Source organism: Oncorhynchus tshawytscha, linkage group LG26, assembly GCF_018296145.1.
Source record: "Oncorhynchus tshawytscha isolate Ot180627B linkage group LG26, Otsh_v2.0, whole genome shotgun sequence".
Classification (NCBI taxonomy): domain Eukaryota; kingdom Metazoa; phylum Chordata; class Actinopteri; order Salmoniformes; family Salmonidae; genus Oncorhynchus; species Oncorhynchus tshawytscha.
In genome coordinates, this window is record NC_056454.1 from 29931570 (window position 1) to 29948348 (window position 16779).

The following is a 16779-nucleotide window of genomic DNA, read 5'->3' on the forward strand; positions in this document are numbered from 1 at the left end:
ACCAAGGCACCTGCAAGTTCCTGGACATTTCTGGGGGGAATGGCCCTTGCCCTCCCCCTCCGATCCAACAGGTCCCAGACGTGCTCAATGGGATTGAGATCCGGGCCCTTTGCTGGCCATAGCAGAACACTGACATTCCTGTCTTGCAGGAAATCGCGCACAGAACGAGCAGTATGGCTGGTGGCATTGTCATGCTGGAGGGTCATGTCAGGATGAGCCTACAGGAAGGGTACCACATGAGGGAGGAGGATGTCTTCCCTGTAATGCACAGCATTGAGATTGCCTGCAATGACAAGAAGCTCAGTCACTGCCCAAGGCCATAACGGACCCTCCATCTCCAAATCGATCCCGCTCCAGAGTACAGGCCTCGGTGTAACGCTAATTTCTTCGACGATAAACGCGAATCCGACCATCACCCCTGATGAGACAAAACCGCAACTCGTCAGTGATGAGCACTTTTTGCCAGCCCTGTCTGGTCCAGCGACGGTGGGTTTGTGCCCATAGACGTTGTTGCCGGTGATGTCTGGTGAGGACCTGCCTTACAACAGGCCTACAAGCCCTCAGTCTAGCCTTTCTCAGCCTATCGCGGACAGTTTGAGCACTGATGGAGGGATTGTGCATTCCTGGTGTAACTCGGGCAGTTGTTGTTGCCATCCTGTACCTGTCCCTCAGGTGTGATGTTCAGATGTACCGATCCTGTACAGGTGTTGTTACATGTGGTCTGCCACTGTGAGGACGCTCAGCTGTCCGTCCTGTCTCCCTGTAGAGCTGTCTTAGGCGTCTCACAGTACGGAAATTGCAATTTATTGCACTGGCCACATCTGCAGTCCTCATGCATCCTTGCAGCATGCCTAAGGCACGTTCACGCAGATGAGCAGGGTCCCTGGGCATCTTTCTTTTGGTGTATTTCAGAGTTAGTAGAAAGGCCTCTTTAGTGTCCTACGTTTTCAGAACTGTGACCTTAATTGCCTACCGTCTGTAAGCTGTTAGTGTCTTAACGACCGTTCCATGGGTGCATGTTCATTAATTGCTTATGGTTCATTGAACAAGCATGGGAAACAGTGTTTAAACCCTTTACAATGAAGATCTGTGAAGTTATTTGGATTTTTACGAATTATCTTTGACAGACAGGGTCCTGAAAAAGGGACGTTTCTTTTATTGCTGAGTTTATATGCAGCTCTTTAGTATGTAGTCTGATGTCTCTCCTGTTTGCAGTTACTATTAGCAAATAGTTTTTCAATTAAAATGCTTGACTTAATGCATCAACAGTCACAGTATTGTAGAAATTGTTTTTATTGCTTTTTAAAATTAATATTAATGAGTATGTAAAACAAATAATTATGTTGAGTTGTTATAGAATTAATTGTAATGTATTTAACGGAACTTTTGACTCATAACTTTAATTCATATTGGGAAATCGACCATGAGAATGGCATTTGACTGGCCAGTTCATTCAGCATCTTCATGAATGATGTCACAACGCAGGTTACACAGGGCAGCACAGATTCAAAGTATTTTGTCTATTTTAGATGAGAGGTTGATTGGCACTGTCTGTGAGAGGATTCTAAACCGTTTGAGTCTTTGAATTATGCGTTCCACATGAACCTTCATGTTAGTTATCCATCTTGTACATGTGGTGTCCTTCTCTTACAGCTGTGTGTCTCTTTTTGTGAAAGCTGGAATTGTTCATTTGACCTTCCTCTCGTGTAGCAGATCAAGAATTGTGAAGGAACGGTCAGCCATGACCTCATTTTATTTTTATATTTTATAATATAAATAAATAAATAAATACATTTGAATAAACTTTAAATAAATAAGGCAAGTCAGTTAAGAACAAATACTTATTTACGAAGACGGCCTATCTCGGCCAAACACTAACCCAGAAGATGCTGGGACAAATGTGCACAGCCCTATGGGACTCCCAATCACGGCCGGTTGTGATACAGCCTGGAATTGAACCAGAGTCTGTAGTGACGCCTGTAGCACTGCGATGCAGTGCCTTAGACCGCTGCGCCACTCGGGAGCCCCCTCATCACCTGGACAGAGGTACTCCAGGAACCCAGAATCTCCATACGCTGAGGAGATGAACATCACTAGACCACAAGGTGCAATGGCCACCAGGTACGTGATAGTGTTCTGGGCGTAGTAATTTTCTGAATGACTCCCCCCTTGAATCCAGATTCTTGCACTTCCTAAAGATGTTTCTGAGCAGTCAATAATGCAGGTTGTTCATGGGTAGTGGTCCTTTAAACATTGAGGAATTGTAGCACGGATGGTCTTCCTTGGCAGCCAATGGAATGTACTCCCTCAGATTCTCTTCCATCATGTCAATCCAATAACTAATCACTAAAAATGTCTAAGTGACCCCAAACCTTTGAACGGTAGTGTACGTCTCGTGTCTTCACTTTGTCTCTGTACTGACGTTTTGCGTGTTTGATTTCCTTATGGAAGGAATAACTACACTGGTTGTATTCAACCATATTCCCAGTCACCTGGACATGGTTAAATACAGTGGTTTGCGCTTTCAGTTTTGTGCGAATGCAGCTATCTATCTACAGCTTCTAGTTTGGGTATGTTTTAATATTGACCGTTGGCGCAACATCCCCTATACACTCCCCAATGAACTCAGTCACCGTGTCCATGTAAGCGTCAATGTTATTCTCAGAGGCTTATCCCAGTCCTCGCTATCAAAACAATCTTGAAGAATGGATTCAGATTGGTCAGACCAGCGTTGAATAGACCTTAGCACGGGTACTTCCTGTTTGAGTTTCTGCCTATAGGAAGGGAGGAGCAAAATGGAGTCGTGATCTGATTTGCCAAAGGGAGGGCCTTGAAGTCATCTCGAAAAGGCGAGTAGCAATGAGCTAGTGTTTTCCCGAAACGAGTATAACAGTCAATGTGTTTATACACTGCTCAAAAAAATAAAGGGAACACTAAAATAACACATCCTAGATCTGAATGAATGAAATATTCTTATTAAATACTTTTTTCTTTACATAGTTGAATGTGCTGACAACAAAATCACAGAAAAATTATCAATGGAAATCAAATTTATCAACCCATGGAGGTCTGGATTTGGAGTCACACTCAAAATTAAAGTGGAAAACCACACTACAGGCTGATCCAACTTTGATGTAATGTCCTTAAAACAAGTCAAAATGAGGCTCAGTAGTGTGTGTGTGGCCTCCACATGCCTGCATGACCTCCCTACAACGCCTGGGCATGCTCCTGATGAGGTGACGACATGGTCTCGTGAGGGATCTCCTCCCAGACCTGGACTAAAGCATCCGCCAACTCCTGGACAGTCTGTGGTGCAACGTGGCGTTGGTGGACAGAGCGAGACATGATGTCCCAGATGTGCTCAATTGGATTCAGGTCTGGGGAACGGGCAGGCCAGTCCATAGCATCAATGCCTTCCTCTTGCAGGAACTGCTGACACACTCCAGCCACATGAGGTCTTGCATTGTCTTGCATTAGGAGGAACCCAGGGCCAACCGCACCAGCATATGGTCTCACAAGGGGTCTGAGGATCTCATCTCGGTACCTAATGGCAGTCAGGCCACCCCACACCATGACTGCCCCCCAAAGAAATGCCACCCCACACCATGACTGACCCACCACCAAACCGGTCATGCTGGAGGATGTTGCAGGCAGCAGAACATTCTCCACGGTGTCTCCAGACTCTGTCACGTCTGTCACATGTGCTCAGTGTGAACCTGCTTTCATCTGTGAAGAGCACAGGGCGCCAGTGCCGCATTTGCCAATCTTGGTGTTCTCTGGCAAATGCCAAACGTCCTGCACGGTGTTGGGCAGTAAGCACAACCCCCACCTGTGGACGCCGGGCCCTCATACCATCCTCATGGAGTCTGTTTCTGACCATTTGAGCAGACACATGTACATTTGTGGCCTGCTGGAGGTCATTTTGCAGGGCTCTGGCAGTACTCCTCCTGCTGCTCCTTGCACAAAGGCGGAGGTAGCGGTCCTGATGCTGGGTTGTGGCCCTCCTACGGCCTCCTCCAAGTTTCCTGATGTACTGGCCTGTCTCCTGGTAGTGCCTCTATGCTCTGGACACTACGCTGACAGACACAGCAAACCTTCTTGCCACAGCTCACATTGATGTGCCATCCTGGATGAGCTGCACTACCTGAGCCACTTGTGTGGGTTGTAGACTCCTTCTCATGCTACCACTAGAGTGAAAGCACCGCCAGCGTTCAAAAGTGACCAAAACATCAGCCAGGAAGCATAGGAACTGAGAAGTGGTCTGTGGTTACCACCTGCAGAACCACTCCTTTATTGGGGGTGTCTTGCTAATTGCCTATAATTTCCACATGTTGTCCTACCATTTGCACAAGAGCATATGAAATGTATTGTCAATCAGTGTTGCTTCCTAAGTGGACAGTTTGATTTCACAGAAGTGTGATTGACTTGGAGTTACATTGTGTTGTTTAAGTGTTCCCTTTATTTTTTTGAGCAGTGTAGAACTTCGGTAGCATTTTCCTCAAATTTGCTTTGTTAAAATCCCCAGCCTCCGGATATGGCTTCCAGTTTCCATAAAGTCCAGGGTAGTTCCTTGAATGCCGTTGTGGTATCGGCTTGAATGGGTGTATATACACGGCTGTGACTATAACCGAAGACAATTCTCTTGGGAAGTAATACGGTCGGCATTTGATACAAAAGTACTTGAATTTCTGCATGTTATCACAATCACACCATGAGTAGTTAATCATGAAGCATACACCCCCGCCTTTCTTCTTCCCAGAGAGGTTTTTATACCTATCTGCATGATGAACTGAGAACCCAGCTGGCTGTATGGACGGGGACAGTATATCCCAAGAGAGCCATGATTCTGTGAAACAGAGTATGTTACAGTCCCTGATGTCGCTCTGAAAGGAGATCATCGCCCTGAGCTTGTCTACTTTATTGTCCAGAGACTGAACATTAGCGAGTAATATACTCGGAAGCGGTGGATGGTGTACCCGCCTCCTGAGTCCGACTCGAAGTCCATCCCGAATACCTCTTTTCCGCCGATGGCGACTTGGAGCAGCCTCTGGGATAAGTTTAATTGCCCTGGGAGCAACGAACAAAGGATCCAATTCGGGAAAGTCGTATTCCTTAATGTAATGCTGGTCAGTTTCCGCCACTCTGATATCCAAAAGCTCTTTCCCGGCTGTATGTAATGACATAAAAAACCGTTCTGGGCCAATAATGCAGGAAATAATGCACAAAAAATGAAATACTGCAAAGTTGCCTAGGAGCTAGAAGCAGAGCTGCCATGTCTGTTGACTCCATCTTACTTGATCATCCCCACAGCATGATGCAGCCACCACCATGCTTCACCGTGGAGATGGTGCTAGGTTTTCTCCAGACGTGACGCTTGGCATTCAATCTTAGTTTCATCAGACCAGAGAATCTTGTTTCTCATGGTCTGAGAGTCCTTTAGTTGCCTTTTGGAAAAATCTAAGCGGGTTGTCATGTGCTTTTTACTGAAGAGTGGCTTCCGTCTGGCCACTCTACCATAAAGGCCTAATTGGTGGAGTGCTGCAGAGATGGTTGTCCTTCTGGAAGTTTCTCCCATCTCCACAGAGGAACTCTGGAGCTCTGTCAGACTGACCATCAGGTTGTTGGTCACCTCCCTGACCAAGGCCCAGAAATGTTTTGGTACCCTTCCCCAGATCTGCGCCTCGACAGAATCCTGTCTAGGAGCTCTACGGACAATCCCTTCGACAATCCCATGACTTGGTTTTTGCTCTGACATGCACTGTCAGCTGTGGGACCTGATATAAACAGGTGTGTGCCTTTCCAAATCATGTCCAATCAATTGAATTTACCACAGGTGGACTCCAATCAAGTTGTAGAAACATCTCAAGGATGATCAATGGAATGCAGTCTCATAGCAAATACTTTTGTAAATAATGTATCGTTTTTTTATTTGTAATACATTTGCAGAAATGTATAAAAACCTGTTTTTGCTTTGTCATTATAGAGTGGTGTGTGTAGATTAATGAGGAAAACATAATTTAATACATTTTAGAATAAGGCTGTAACGTAACAAAATGTGGAAAAAGTCAAAGGGTCTGAATACTTTCCAAATGCTGCCAAAATTATAATATTTGGTTATTCTGTCTGTGCCACTTGACTAAATCAACACAGAAAGAGGTGAAATAGGTGTCACCACCCGAGCTGAGTACTCCACAGCCAACACTCCAAAACTCCACTCATCAACTGCCATTGGAATGCTCATCAACAGCTTGACATTTCAAACTGTAGTGATTCCTCTGTTTGGGTTTTTCTTTGTCATGAAGTGTGTGAGTGTGTGTGTGTGTGTGTGTGTGTGTGTGTGTGTGTGTGTGTGTAACAAGGGGGCGGGGACAGGTTCACAAGATGGTATGACACACTTTCATACAGAGATAAGGGGATGGATACACTCTGTCGAGACTTCGCCCAACAAACGTTCAAGAACAGCCAACAGCTACTGAAGTCCAGTTGGTGTCCGTTGGCGTTAGTTGGCTAAACTCATGTTTTGCTCTACTGAAACAAAATGTCCAGTTTTCGTTTGCTGGTGCAGTTAAAAATCTGCTACTTTTACCAGGTGGCTCCGGATAAATCACTTTACAGTCAAATGTCACAGATCTCACTCACTCACTAATATCCATTACTCACTGTTTTCACAAATGGACACAATTATGTGCAATTATTGCATGATAAGTGCTGGAACACTTGTCGGTGCATCTCTATAAACACGCCTACACACAAACGCATTTTTCAACTTCAGAGCAGCCTGCCTCCAACTATCTTGCTAGTTACCCACAGTGGCTAGTGTCACCTGGATCAGGGTCATATAGGAGAGAATAGTATAGATCTCCTCCCTCAAAGGTTTATGCTTATTTTCACTCTCTTCCCATCTTCTCCCTCTCTCAAGGCTCCCCCTCTCCTTTTCCATCCTCTCTCTTTGTGTCTTTTGTCTCTAAATCTATCCCCTACACTATCCCCCTCTCACTAGACTGCTCATGCCTCTTCTCCTGTAGGATTGTTCAAGACTGAGAGTGTTGCGGATTTATGTCCATTTAGCGTGGAAGGATATTGGTATGTAGGAGAGCAAAGCTGCACATGCAGAGATGGAAAGAGGGATGAAGTGGAGCAGAAAGAAAGGAGATCAGAATGAGAGGAGGAGTAGGAGTAGGAAAACTCAGTGAGGTGGAATGGCCACAGCACTTGTTGCTACAGGCTGCCGAGCAAAGAGTGAGAGGAACGGGAGGAGAGAGAAAAGAGGGAGATGAACGGGAGGAGAGAGAAAAGAGGGAGAGGAACGGGAGGAGAGAGAAAAGAGGGAGGAACGGGAGGAGAGAGAAAAGAGGGAGAGGAACGGGAGAGAGAGAAAGAGGGAGAGGGAGAGGAGAGGGAGGAGAGAGAGAGAAAAGAGGGAGAGGAACGGGAGGAGAGAGAGAGGGAAGGACCGGGAAGAGAGAGAAAAGAGAGGAACGGGAGGAGAGAGGGAGGGAGAGAGAAAAGAGGGCGAGGAACGGGAGAGAGAAAAGAGGGCGAGTGGAACGGGAGGAGAGAAAAAGAGGGCGAGTGGAACGGGAGGAGAGAGAAAAGAGGGAGAGGAGAGAAATGAGGGAGAGGAACGGGAGGAGAGAGAAAGAGGGAGAGGAACGGGAGGAGAGAAAAGGAGAGGAACGGGAGAGAGAGAGAAAAGAGGGAGATGAACGGGAGGAGAGAGAAAAGAGGGAGAGGAACGGGAGGAGAGAAAAGAGAGGACGGGAGGAGAGAAAAGAGGGAGAGGAACGGGAGGAGAGAGAAAAGAGGGAGAGGGAGGAGGAGAAGGAGAGGAACGGGAGGAGAGAAAAGAGAGGCGAGTGGGAGGAGAGAGAGAAAAGAGGGAGAGGAACGGGAGGAGAGAGAAAAGAGGGGGAGGAGAGAGAAAAGAGGGAGAGGAACGGGAGGGAGAGAAAAGAGGGAGAGAAAAGAGAAAAGAGGGAGAGGAACGGGAGGAGAGAAAAGAGAGTGGACGGGAGGAGAGAGGAGAGGAACGGGAGGAGAGAGAAAAAGAGGGAGAAAAGGAGAGAGAAAAGAGAGGAACGGGAGGAGAGAGAGAAAAGAGGGAGAGGAACGGGAGGAGAGAGAAAAGAGGGAGAGGAACGGGAGGAGAGAGAAAAGAGGGAGAGGAACGGGGGAGAGAGAAAAGAGGGACAGGAAAAGAGAGAAAAGAGAGGAAACGGGAGGAGAGAAGAGGGAGGAGAGAGAAAAAAAGAGGGAGAGGTGGAACGGGAGGAGAGAGAAAAGACGAGTGGAACGAGAGAAAAGAGGGAGAGGAACGGGAGGAGAGAGAAAAGAGGGAGAGGAACGGGAGGAGAGAGAAAAGAGGGAGAGGAACGGGGAGAGAGAGAAAAGGGAGAGGAACGGGAGGAGAGAGAAAAGAGGGAGTGGAACGGGAGGAGAGAGAAAAGAGGGAGAGGAACGGGAGGAGAGAGAAAAGAGGGAGAACGGGAGGAGAGAAAAAGGGAGAGGAACGGGAGGAGAGAGAAAAGAGGGAGAGGAACGGGAGGAGAGAGAAAAGAGGGAGATGAACGGGAGGAGAGAGAAAAGAGGGAGAGGAACGGGAGGAGAGAGAAAAGAGAGAAAAGAGGAGGGAGAGGAACGGGAGGAGAGAGAAAAGAGGGAGAGGAACGGGAGGAGAGAGAAAAGAGGGGTACGGGAGGAGAGAAAAGAGGGAGAGGAACGGGAGGAGAGGAGGGGAGAACGGGAGGAGAGAGAAAAGGAGAGGAACGGGAGGAGAGAGAAAAGAGGGAGAGGAAGGAGAAAAGAGGGAGAGGAACGGGAGAGGGAGAGGGAGAGGAACGGGAGGAGAGAGAAAAGAGGGAGAGGAACGGGAGGAGAGAGAGGGAGAACGGGAGGAGAGAAAAAGGGAGAGGAACGGGAGGAGAGAAAAGAAAGAGGGAGAGAAAAGAACGAGGAACGGGAGAGAGAAAAGAGGGAGAGGAACGGGAGGGAGAGAAAAGAGGGAGAGAAACGGGAGGAGAGAGAAAAGAGGAGAGGAACGGGAGAGAGAGAAAGAGGGAGAGGAACGGGAGGAGAGAGAAAAGAGGGAGAGGAACGGGAGGAGAGAGAAAAGAGGGAGAGGAACGGGAGGAGAGAGAAAAGAGGGAGTGGAACTGGAGGAGAGAGAAAAGAGGGAGTGGAACGGGAGGAGAGAGAAAAGAGGGAAAGAGAAGAAGCTTCCGCTCCCTCCCTCATCTTCTCCCACAATGTCTAACCTCTCCGCTCCAAGGACCTTCCTTAAAGCGCACTCACACACACACACACACACACTGCCCCCACAACCTAATACTTATCCCCAGACACCTCCCTCTCTGTATCTGAATATTCCAGAAGAGAATGACATTGCGAGCCTTCAGATTTCTCAAGCCTCTGGTGAATCTCAGATAGACTACCAAAAACCATCCCATAGAAAAGTGTCTCAAAGGAATGTATTGAAAACTGGCAAAGGTGATAGTCAGATGATTGCGGTATTTATCCTTGAGGTGACAAGAAAAGAGAGAGAGAAAAAGAGGAAACCTGTTGACTAGATTGCCTATTACTATTAGCCTGGGTACAGGAATAAGAGACAGCCTTATGATCTCTCAGATTACACAGAAGTGTCTAAACTGAACACTATCTCATGCACCTGATCATAATTCATTTTAAATGTTGTTTTACTTAAACAGGGAATCCCATTGAGACCAAGGCCTCTTTTACAAAGGAGTCTGCACACAATCATACAAATTCCAAATATTTACAATTCCAACACAATAAAAACATTTTAAAAACAACTTAAGAAAAGTAACTTACAAAACACCATCTTGAAGAGAAAAAAACATTACAAATCGTCACCAAAACATCCGATCTAGCTAACTCAGTGGAGATCATTACACAAGGTGCAACCCCCCCCCTCCCCCCCCGTAGATCTAGCTAACTCAGTGGAGATAATTACACAAGGTGCACCCCCAGATCTAGCTAACTGGAGAGCAAGGGGAGTTAGCCATCCCTGTGATCTGGTCTTGTCTGGTGACTCGTCTGTAATTTAAAAATGAAGTAAAGTATGGCAGAAGTTTGCACAAGAGGGATTTATAAACTAAGAGAGATAAGTGCACTGATCTATGACACTTAAGAGAGGGTCAACCTACTTCCTGATAAAGAACGTAGTGATATGTACTGAGCCTATTGCCCATAATAAAGCAGAGTGTGCTCTTATAAACTGTGTCCAATTGCTTCAAAAGTGGCAGCTTCATTCATGCAGACAATGTCGCCATAGTCTAAAGCCGGAATGAATGTCGACTGAATTATTGGTTTTCTGCTATTTAACGAAAGGCATGCCCTATTTCTAAAGGAAACCCATCTTAATTCTTAATTTCTCAACTAACTCATCAATATGCTTTTTGAAAGATGGCTTTTCGTCAATTCGGATATTCATGAGTGGGAACATGATCAATGTGGGCACCATCCAATATACAGTACATATGCTTTTTGGAAAAGAACAGTTTTACCTGCATTAAGTACCAATTTCAGTTCAACAAAGATGTTAGCCATATTGCATTTTCTTGTTCTATTGACAACCCACACAACACTATCTTACTGTCCTACACAACACTATCTTACTATCCTACACAACACTATCTTACTGTCCTACACAACACTATCTTACTATCCTACACAACACTATCTTACTGTCCTACACAACACTATCTTACTGTCCTACACAACACTATCTTACTGTCCTACACAACACTATCTTACTGTCCTACACAACACTATCTTACTGTCCTACACAACACTATCTTACTGTCCTACACAACACTATCTTACTATCCTACACAACACTATCTTACTGTCCTACACAACACTATCTTACTGTCCTACACAACACTATCTTACTGTCCTACACAACACTATCTTACTGTCCTACACAACACTATCTTACTGTCCTACACAACACTATCTTACACAACACTATCTTACTGTCCTACACAACACTATCTTACTATCCTACACAACACTATCTTACTATCCTACACAACACTATCTTACTATCCTACACAACACTATCTTACTATCCTATACAACACTATCTTACTATCCTACACAACACTATCTTACTGTCCTACACAAAACTATCTTACTCTCCTACACAGCACTATCTTACTATCCTACACAACGCGATCTTACTATCCTACACAACACTATCTTACTATCCTACACAAAACTATCTTACTCTCCTACACAACGCGATCTTACTATCCTACACAACGCGATCTTACTATCCTACACAATGCGATCTTACTATCCTACACAACACTATCTTACTATCCTACACAACACTATCTTACTATCCTACACAACACTATCTTACTATCCTACACAACACTATCTTACTATCCTACACAACACTATCTTACTGTCCTACACAACACTGCCTTTCAAGAGCAGCACTATTCTTAAGGCTGTAATGTCTCTCAATAGTGAAAGAGATGTAAGGTGACTGCATGCCTAAAGCGATCTCTCTGTAAATACGCTATCTATAAATTATTTCACATGAAGGGGTTTTGCAAACATCAGAGCTTGTTTGACATAGAGAGAACCCATGTGACTGAGAGTTTGAACCCAGGTTGTCTGTACATTACTAAACAGTGTTAGCCTGCTGAACTAAAGCCTAGGCATTAGCTTGGGGAGATTAACGCAAGGCTACAGGTCTCAGGCAAGGCTACCTTACCACCTCTGCCTCACACACACACACACACCACATCTTTGTTCCTCAAGTCTACAGGTCTCAGGCAAGGCTACCTTACCACCTCCGCTACACACACACACCTCATACACCACATCTATGTTCCTCAAGGCTACTGTTGCTATGCGAGCTTCACTGCAGTTTGTGTTACAGCTCTGTCTTGGCCAGTAACATTATGAATAATTCAATATCTTTAATGAAAAGAGACAAAGTGATTTTACTGATGGGAATAGACAATACCGTTCTCAGTACTTTCTGAGGGAAAAAAAGACAAATAAATGAAATAGATTCCGACATGAAGTTGAACAGTTATCCAGAGTAACAATGGTGTGGAAGAGCTGGGAAGGAAAGCAGTTCATCCACCCACCCACCATCTCTTCTCTGCTGTTCTTTCATTCGCTGTTCCACTGTCTCATTTGCAATTCTAATACAGGGATGATTCCACTAATCATATTATGATTAAAAAGCACCACGGTACGGTAGCGCCGCCTCGTTGATCGCCGACGTGCCACTCAGACGTCACCATGGTGAGCTGTCGCACCGGAAATGAATTGAACGGAAAGGGTTGTCAGACTGTCACACTGATTGTCCACAGGTACGTTCATTGAAGGTGATGGGTGAATGGAAGTCGGGCCTCCACTTCTGGAGATAAGACATAGGGGATATTCTATTTGATAGGTTGTGTCACTGTCAAGGCTGTGTGGGAATGTTCTACACCTGGATTCTGGGGTGATTGCTTGGTTTAATTACAATTTTAACACCAGCATACACACACCAAAGCTTTCTGTATAACTGTGGACAACACCAGGCCAGCTCCATCAAACAGACTTCACACTGAGAGAAAAAACAACTTAATTACACATCTCACTGTTTACTATAATGACACTTCTGTATGCTAAATGTATGCTAAAGGGAGAGAAGGGGGGTTGAGAAACATCACTGACTGTCTGTGACAGCCCATCACCTGCAGGACACTCTCTCACCTCTGGGAGCAAAACTGTCAAACACACACGTCAATATTTGTTACAATAAGTGTCAGGCGAAGACATCGTCCAGACAGTTTGTCATGGTCAGCCCATGTAGAAAGAAATATTGTGCTGTATTATACAGTATTGATTTAAGCTCCTTGCGCCATGTTCTGGAGGCTAACAATATGAGTCTATGACTCACCATAATAATACACAAGGCCTTTATACACATCACAAGCCTCTCTTCCTTATAGAGCAGTAAGAGACATTACCCTCAGTTTAGACCTAATTACCTTCCAGTCAACTCCCGAGGCTGTGGGTGGATACAGGAAGATGTGGACTAATCAAAGACCCTGCAGGCTCAGACCCTGCCTGCATTCACCAGTAGTTAGGCGCACACACACACACACACACGTCTCTGAGGGGTTTACTCTTAGGGAGATCTTAACCAACTGCATGCAATCTTTGAGAGAAATCAGGCATTTGTGTAAATACACTCTCATTTACATAAATACCCACAATCTGCCCACTTATCCCTATCTCTCTATCACACTGCCAATGAATGTGCCTACCATGCTGCCAGTGAATGCCCACCAAGCTGCCAGTAAATGCCTGGACAAAGCTGTAAACATGGTTTGAAGCACACTGCAGAAAGTCTCTACAGCAGAGATACTTACACAACTACAGTCTATCTACACCAACAGGTTCCTAGGATGGGGTTGGGGAGAGAGGTTCCCTGCCACGACAACCTCCTGTGTCTGTGTGTGTGCATATAGGGTGTGTGTGTGTGTGCATATAGGGTGTGTGTGTGTGTTCAGGGGCCTCCTGTTGTCTCACGTGGGGAAGCACAGCTGGGGAGCTTTTTCATCAGCGAAAAAAGAGGGCTAATTACTAAGATTGGGAGAGAGAGAGAGATGGGTAGAGAAAGAAATAGAAGAAAGAGGGAGGCTGGAGGAGAATGAGAAGGGGGGAACGAGAGAAGATGATGAGAGAAAGGGGACAAGACAAAGGAGAAAGAAAAGAGGGGGTGTAGAAAGTAAGGAGAGAGCGGTAAAGGAGAGCACCTGCCACCCTTTCTACTCATCGCTTTCTCTCTCCAATGCACACACACACTCCCTCTCCTCCCACCCTGTGACAGAGGGTGGCCCCCCTCTTCCTCCAGCAGAGATGCAGAGAGAGAGAGAAATAGAGAGAGGTAAAAGGGAGGGAGGGATGTAAGAGGGAGGAGAGAAAGGGAGAGGCAGACTCATTCTGCTACCAGTGCGCTCTGCGCTCCTCTCTATGCCAGTACCTCTCCGAGTGGCTCCCACACACACACTCACTTTTTACTGCACGCTACACACTTATCCTGAGGACCGCAGACACAGACACTGTGAGGTTGTTGAGCGGCATGGAATGGAACCTCAGAAGGATGGACAGTGAACTGAGACAGATCAACTCGGACCTGCTGCAGCCCAGTAAGAGCATCAAGAAGCCCTCGTCAGGCACCATCACCCTCAACGTGGGGGGCTTTCTGTATGCCGCGCACCGCACCACCCTCAGCCGCCACCAGGGGTCAGTGTTGGAGGAGCTGGCCAGCGGCAAAAAGACCATCCAGCACACTGACTCCATGGGCAACCCCTTCATTGACCGTGACGGCCCTGTGTTCCGACACATCCTCAACTTCTTGCGGACTGGAGACCTGCAGCTACCCGACGACTTCCGAGAGGCGGGCCTTCTGAGACGGGAAGCAGAGTTCTACCGCCTCAGTGGATTGGTGGAGGCCATTTTGGAGTGGGAGGAGCTGCGGGCGGTACAGCGGGAGCCCGCCTTCCTGGAGGTGACTGACGAGAGGTCACAGGGCTTCAAGGTGTACTGTAGTGACCCCAGTTTCATTGACAAGGTCAAAGGTCGCCTGGTTCAGATCTCAAAGAGCCGTCTGGACGGCTTCCCGGAGGAGTTTGAAGTGTCGTCCAACGTGATCCAGTTCCGCCACTTCATCAAGTCAGAACCGGGCTCCAGGCTGGTGCTGAAGCAGGACAGTACCTTCGTGTGTACTCTGGAGTGTCTGAAGCTAGAGACGGTGATGCTGGCTCTGAAGGCTGGCTTCTCTATCATCACCTCTCTGGACAGCAGCAAGGGATCTGTGGTGGCCGCAGAGGCACTGCACTTTGTCAAGTAAGAGAGGGAAGAGAGAGGGGAAGAGGGAAAGATGGGGGAGAGGGATCTGGGAGAGAATGGACAGGGAGGTGGAAAGAGAAGGGAAGAGAATGGGGCAGGTAACAGGCAGGTAGAGAGGGGAACTAGAGGGAGGAGAAAGGTGTCTGATTCCAGATTGACCCCTAGCCCCTGGGCTGGAACTGCTGCAGGACAGAACACACACTCTCAGAGGAAGAGTCTCCTACTGGATTGCATCAAGCTGCTTTTTCCATCCTGTCTGCTCCACCTTCAAACCAGCCTTTGTGTGCACAGTGAGGTATTACAGTGTGTGTGTTCAGTTGCTGTGGTCTAATATTTAGTTGTGTGACCAAGCCTTTTTCTGGATCCTGGGGGGAGTGGTAGAGTGGAAGAATGTACTGACTGACCTACTGACGGTTGCTGATTATTGGACGAAAACAATTGTTTAATTCCAGAAACTTCTCACACATAGCCTGACTGGATGAGAGGTGTGCTTTGCAGAAAATATACACGTAGGGTTTAGACCCAAGTGTTCAAATCTAGCATGATGCGCAGTGAAGATTTTCAAATCAGAAACCAACTTTGTGATTGTTTGATCACCTGTGCTGTGAGTGAGTGAGTGACAATGTGTTCATTTGGATATGTCAATGTTTTGTTTTACACACAATAAAAGTAATGAATATTGTCAGTCATTACATGATTATCTTGTTAAATATTACAGACATGTAGCATCTGGAAATTGGTTTGGAATATTTCTTCCAAAACACATGGAATTTGTGTTTATTCTATTATATAGTACAAGGGGACTTGGAAATACAGTGCATTCAAAAAGCATTCAGACCCCTTCCTCTTTCCACATTGTGTTACGCTGCAGCCTTAATCTAAAATTGCTTAAATTAATTGTTTTCCTCATCCATCTACACATAACACACCATAATGACAAAGCGAAAACAAGCTTTTAAGAAATGTTGTACAACTGAAATACCTTATTTACAAAAGTATTCAGACACTTTGCTATGATACTCAAAATTGAGCTCAGGTGCATCCTATTTCCATTGATCATCCTTGAGATGTTTCTACAACTGGTTGGAGTCCACCTGTGGTAAATTCAATTGATTGGATATGATTTGGAAAGGCACACACCTGTTTCTATTAGGTCTCACAGTTGACAGTGCATGCCAGAGCAAAAACCAAGCAATGAGGTCGAAGGAATTGTCCGTAGAGCTCAGAGACAGGATTGTGTCAAGGCACAGATCTGGGGAAGGGTACCAAACAATGTTTGCAGCATTAAAGGTCCCCAGGAACACAGTGGCCTCCATCATTCTTAAATAAAGTAAGTTTGGAACCACCCTGACTCTTCCTAGAGCTGGCCCCCCTGTCATGTTCACTGTCTTCAAACTCCCTGTCATAAATGAGCCAAGGTGCAGCGTGAATATAGTTCCACATCTTTAATAAAGTGAAACCTTCACAAAAAACAGGTAAACAGAAACCGAACGCAACAGTGGCGCACACAAACACACACAGAAAATAAATAATTACCCACAAACACAGGCGGGAAAAAGGCTGCCTAAATATGATTCCCAATCAGAGACAACGATAGACAGCTGCCTCTGATTGGGAACCATATCCGGCCAACAAAGAAACAGACAAACTAGAATGCCCACCGAAATCACACCCTGACCTAACCAAATAGAGAAATAAAAAGGCTCTAAGGTCAGGGCGTGACACCCCCAGCCAAACTGAGCAATCGGGGGAGAAGGGCCTTGGTCAGGGAGGTGACCAAGAACCCGATGGTCACTCTAATAGATCTCCAAAGTTCCTCTGTGGAGATGGGAGAACCTTCCAGAAGGACAACCATGTCTGCAGCACTCAGGCCTTTCTGGAGAGACCTAG

General features: G+C 46.1%; 1 protein-coding gene across 1 annotated transcript; it reads left to right on the top strand.

Annotated features, from left to right (window-relative positions):
* The first annotated feature begins 13972 nt into the window (after nt 1–13972).
* Nucleotides 13973–15578, top strand: LOC112224945 (BTB/POZ domain-containing protein KCTD4). The gene has a single exon (XM_024388539.2). The coding sequence runs from the start codon at nt 14120–14122 to the stop codon at nt 14888–14890; it is 771 nt and encodes a 256-aa protein (XP_024244307.1). The 5' UTR covers nt 13973–14119; the 3' UTR covers nt 14891–15578.
* The last annotated feature ends 1201 nt before the right edge of the window (nt 15579–16779 follow it).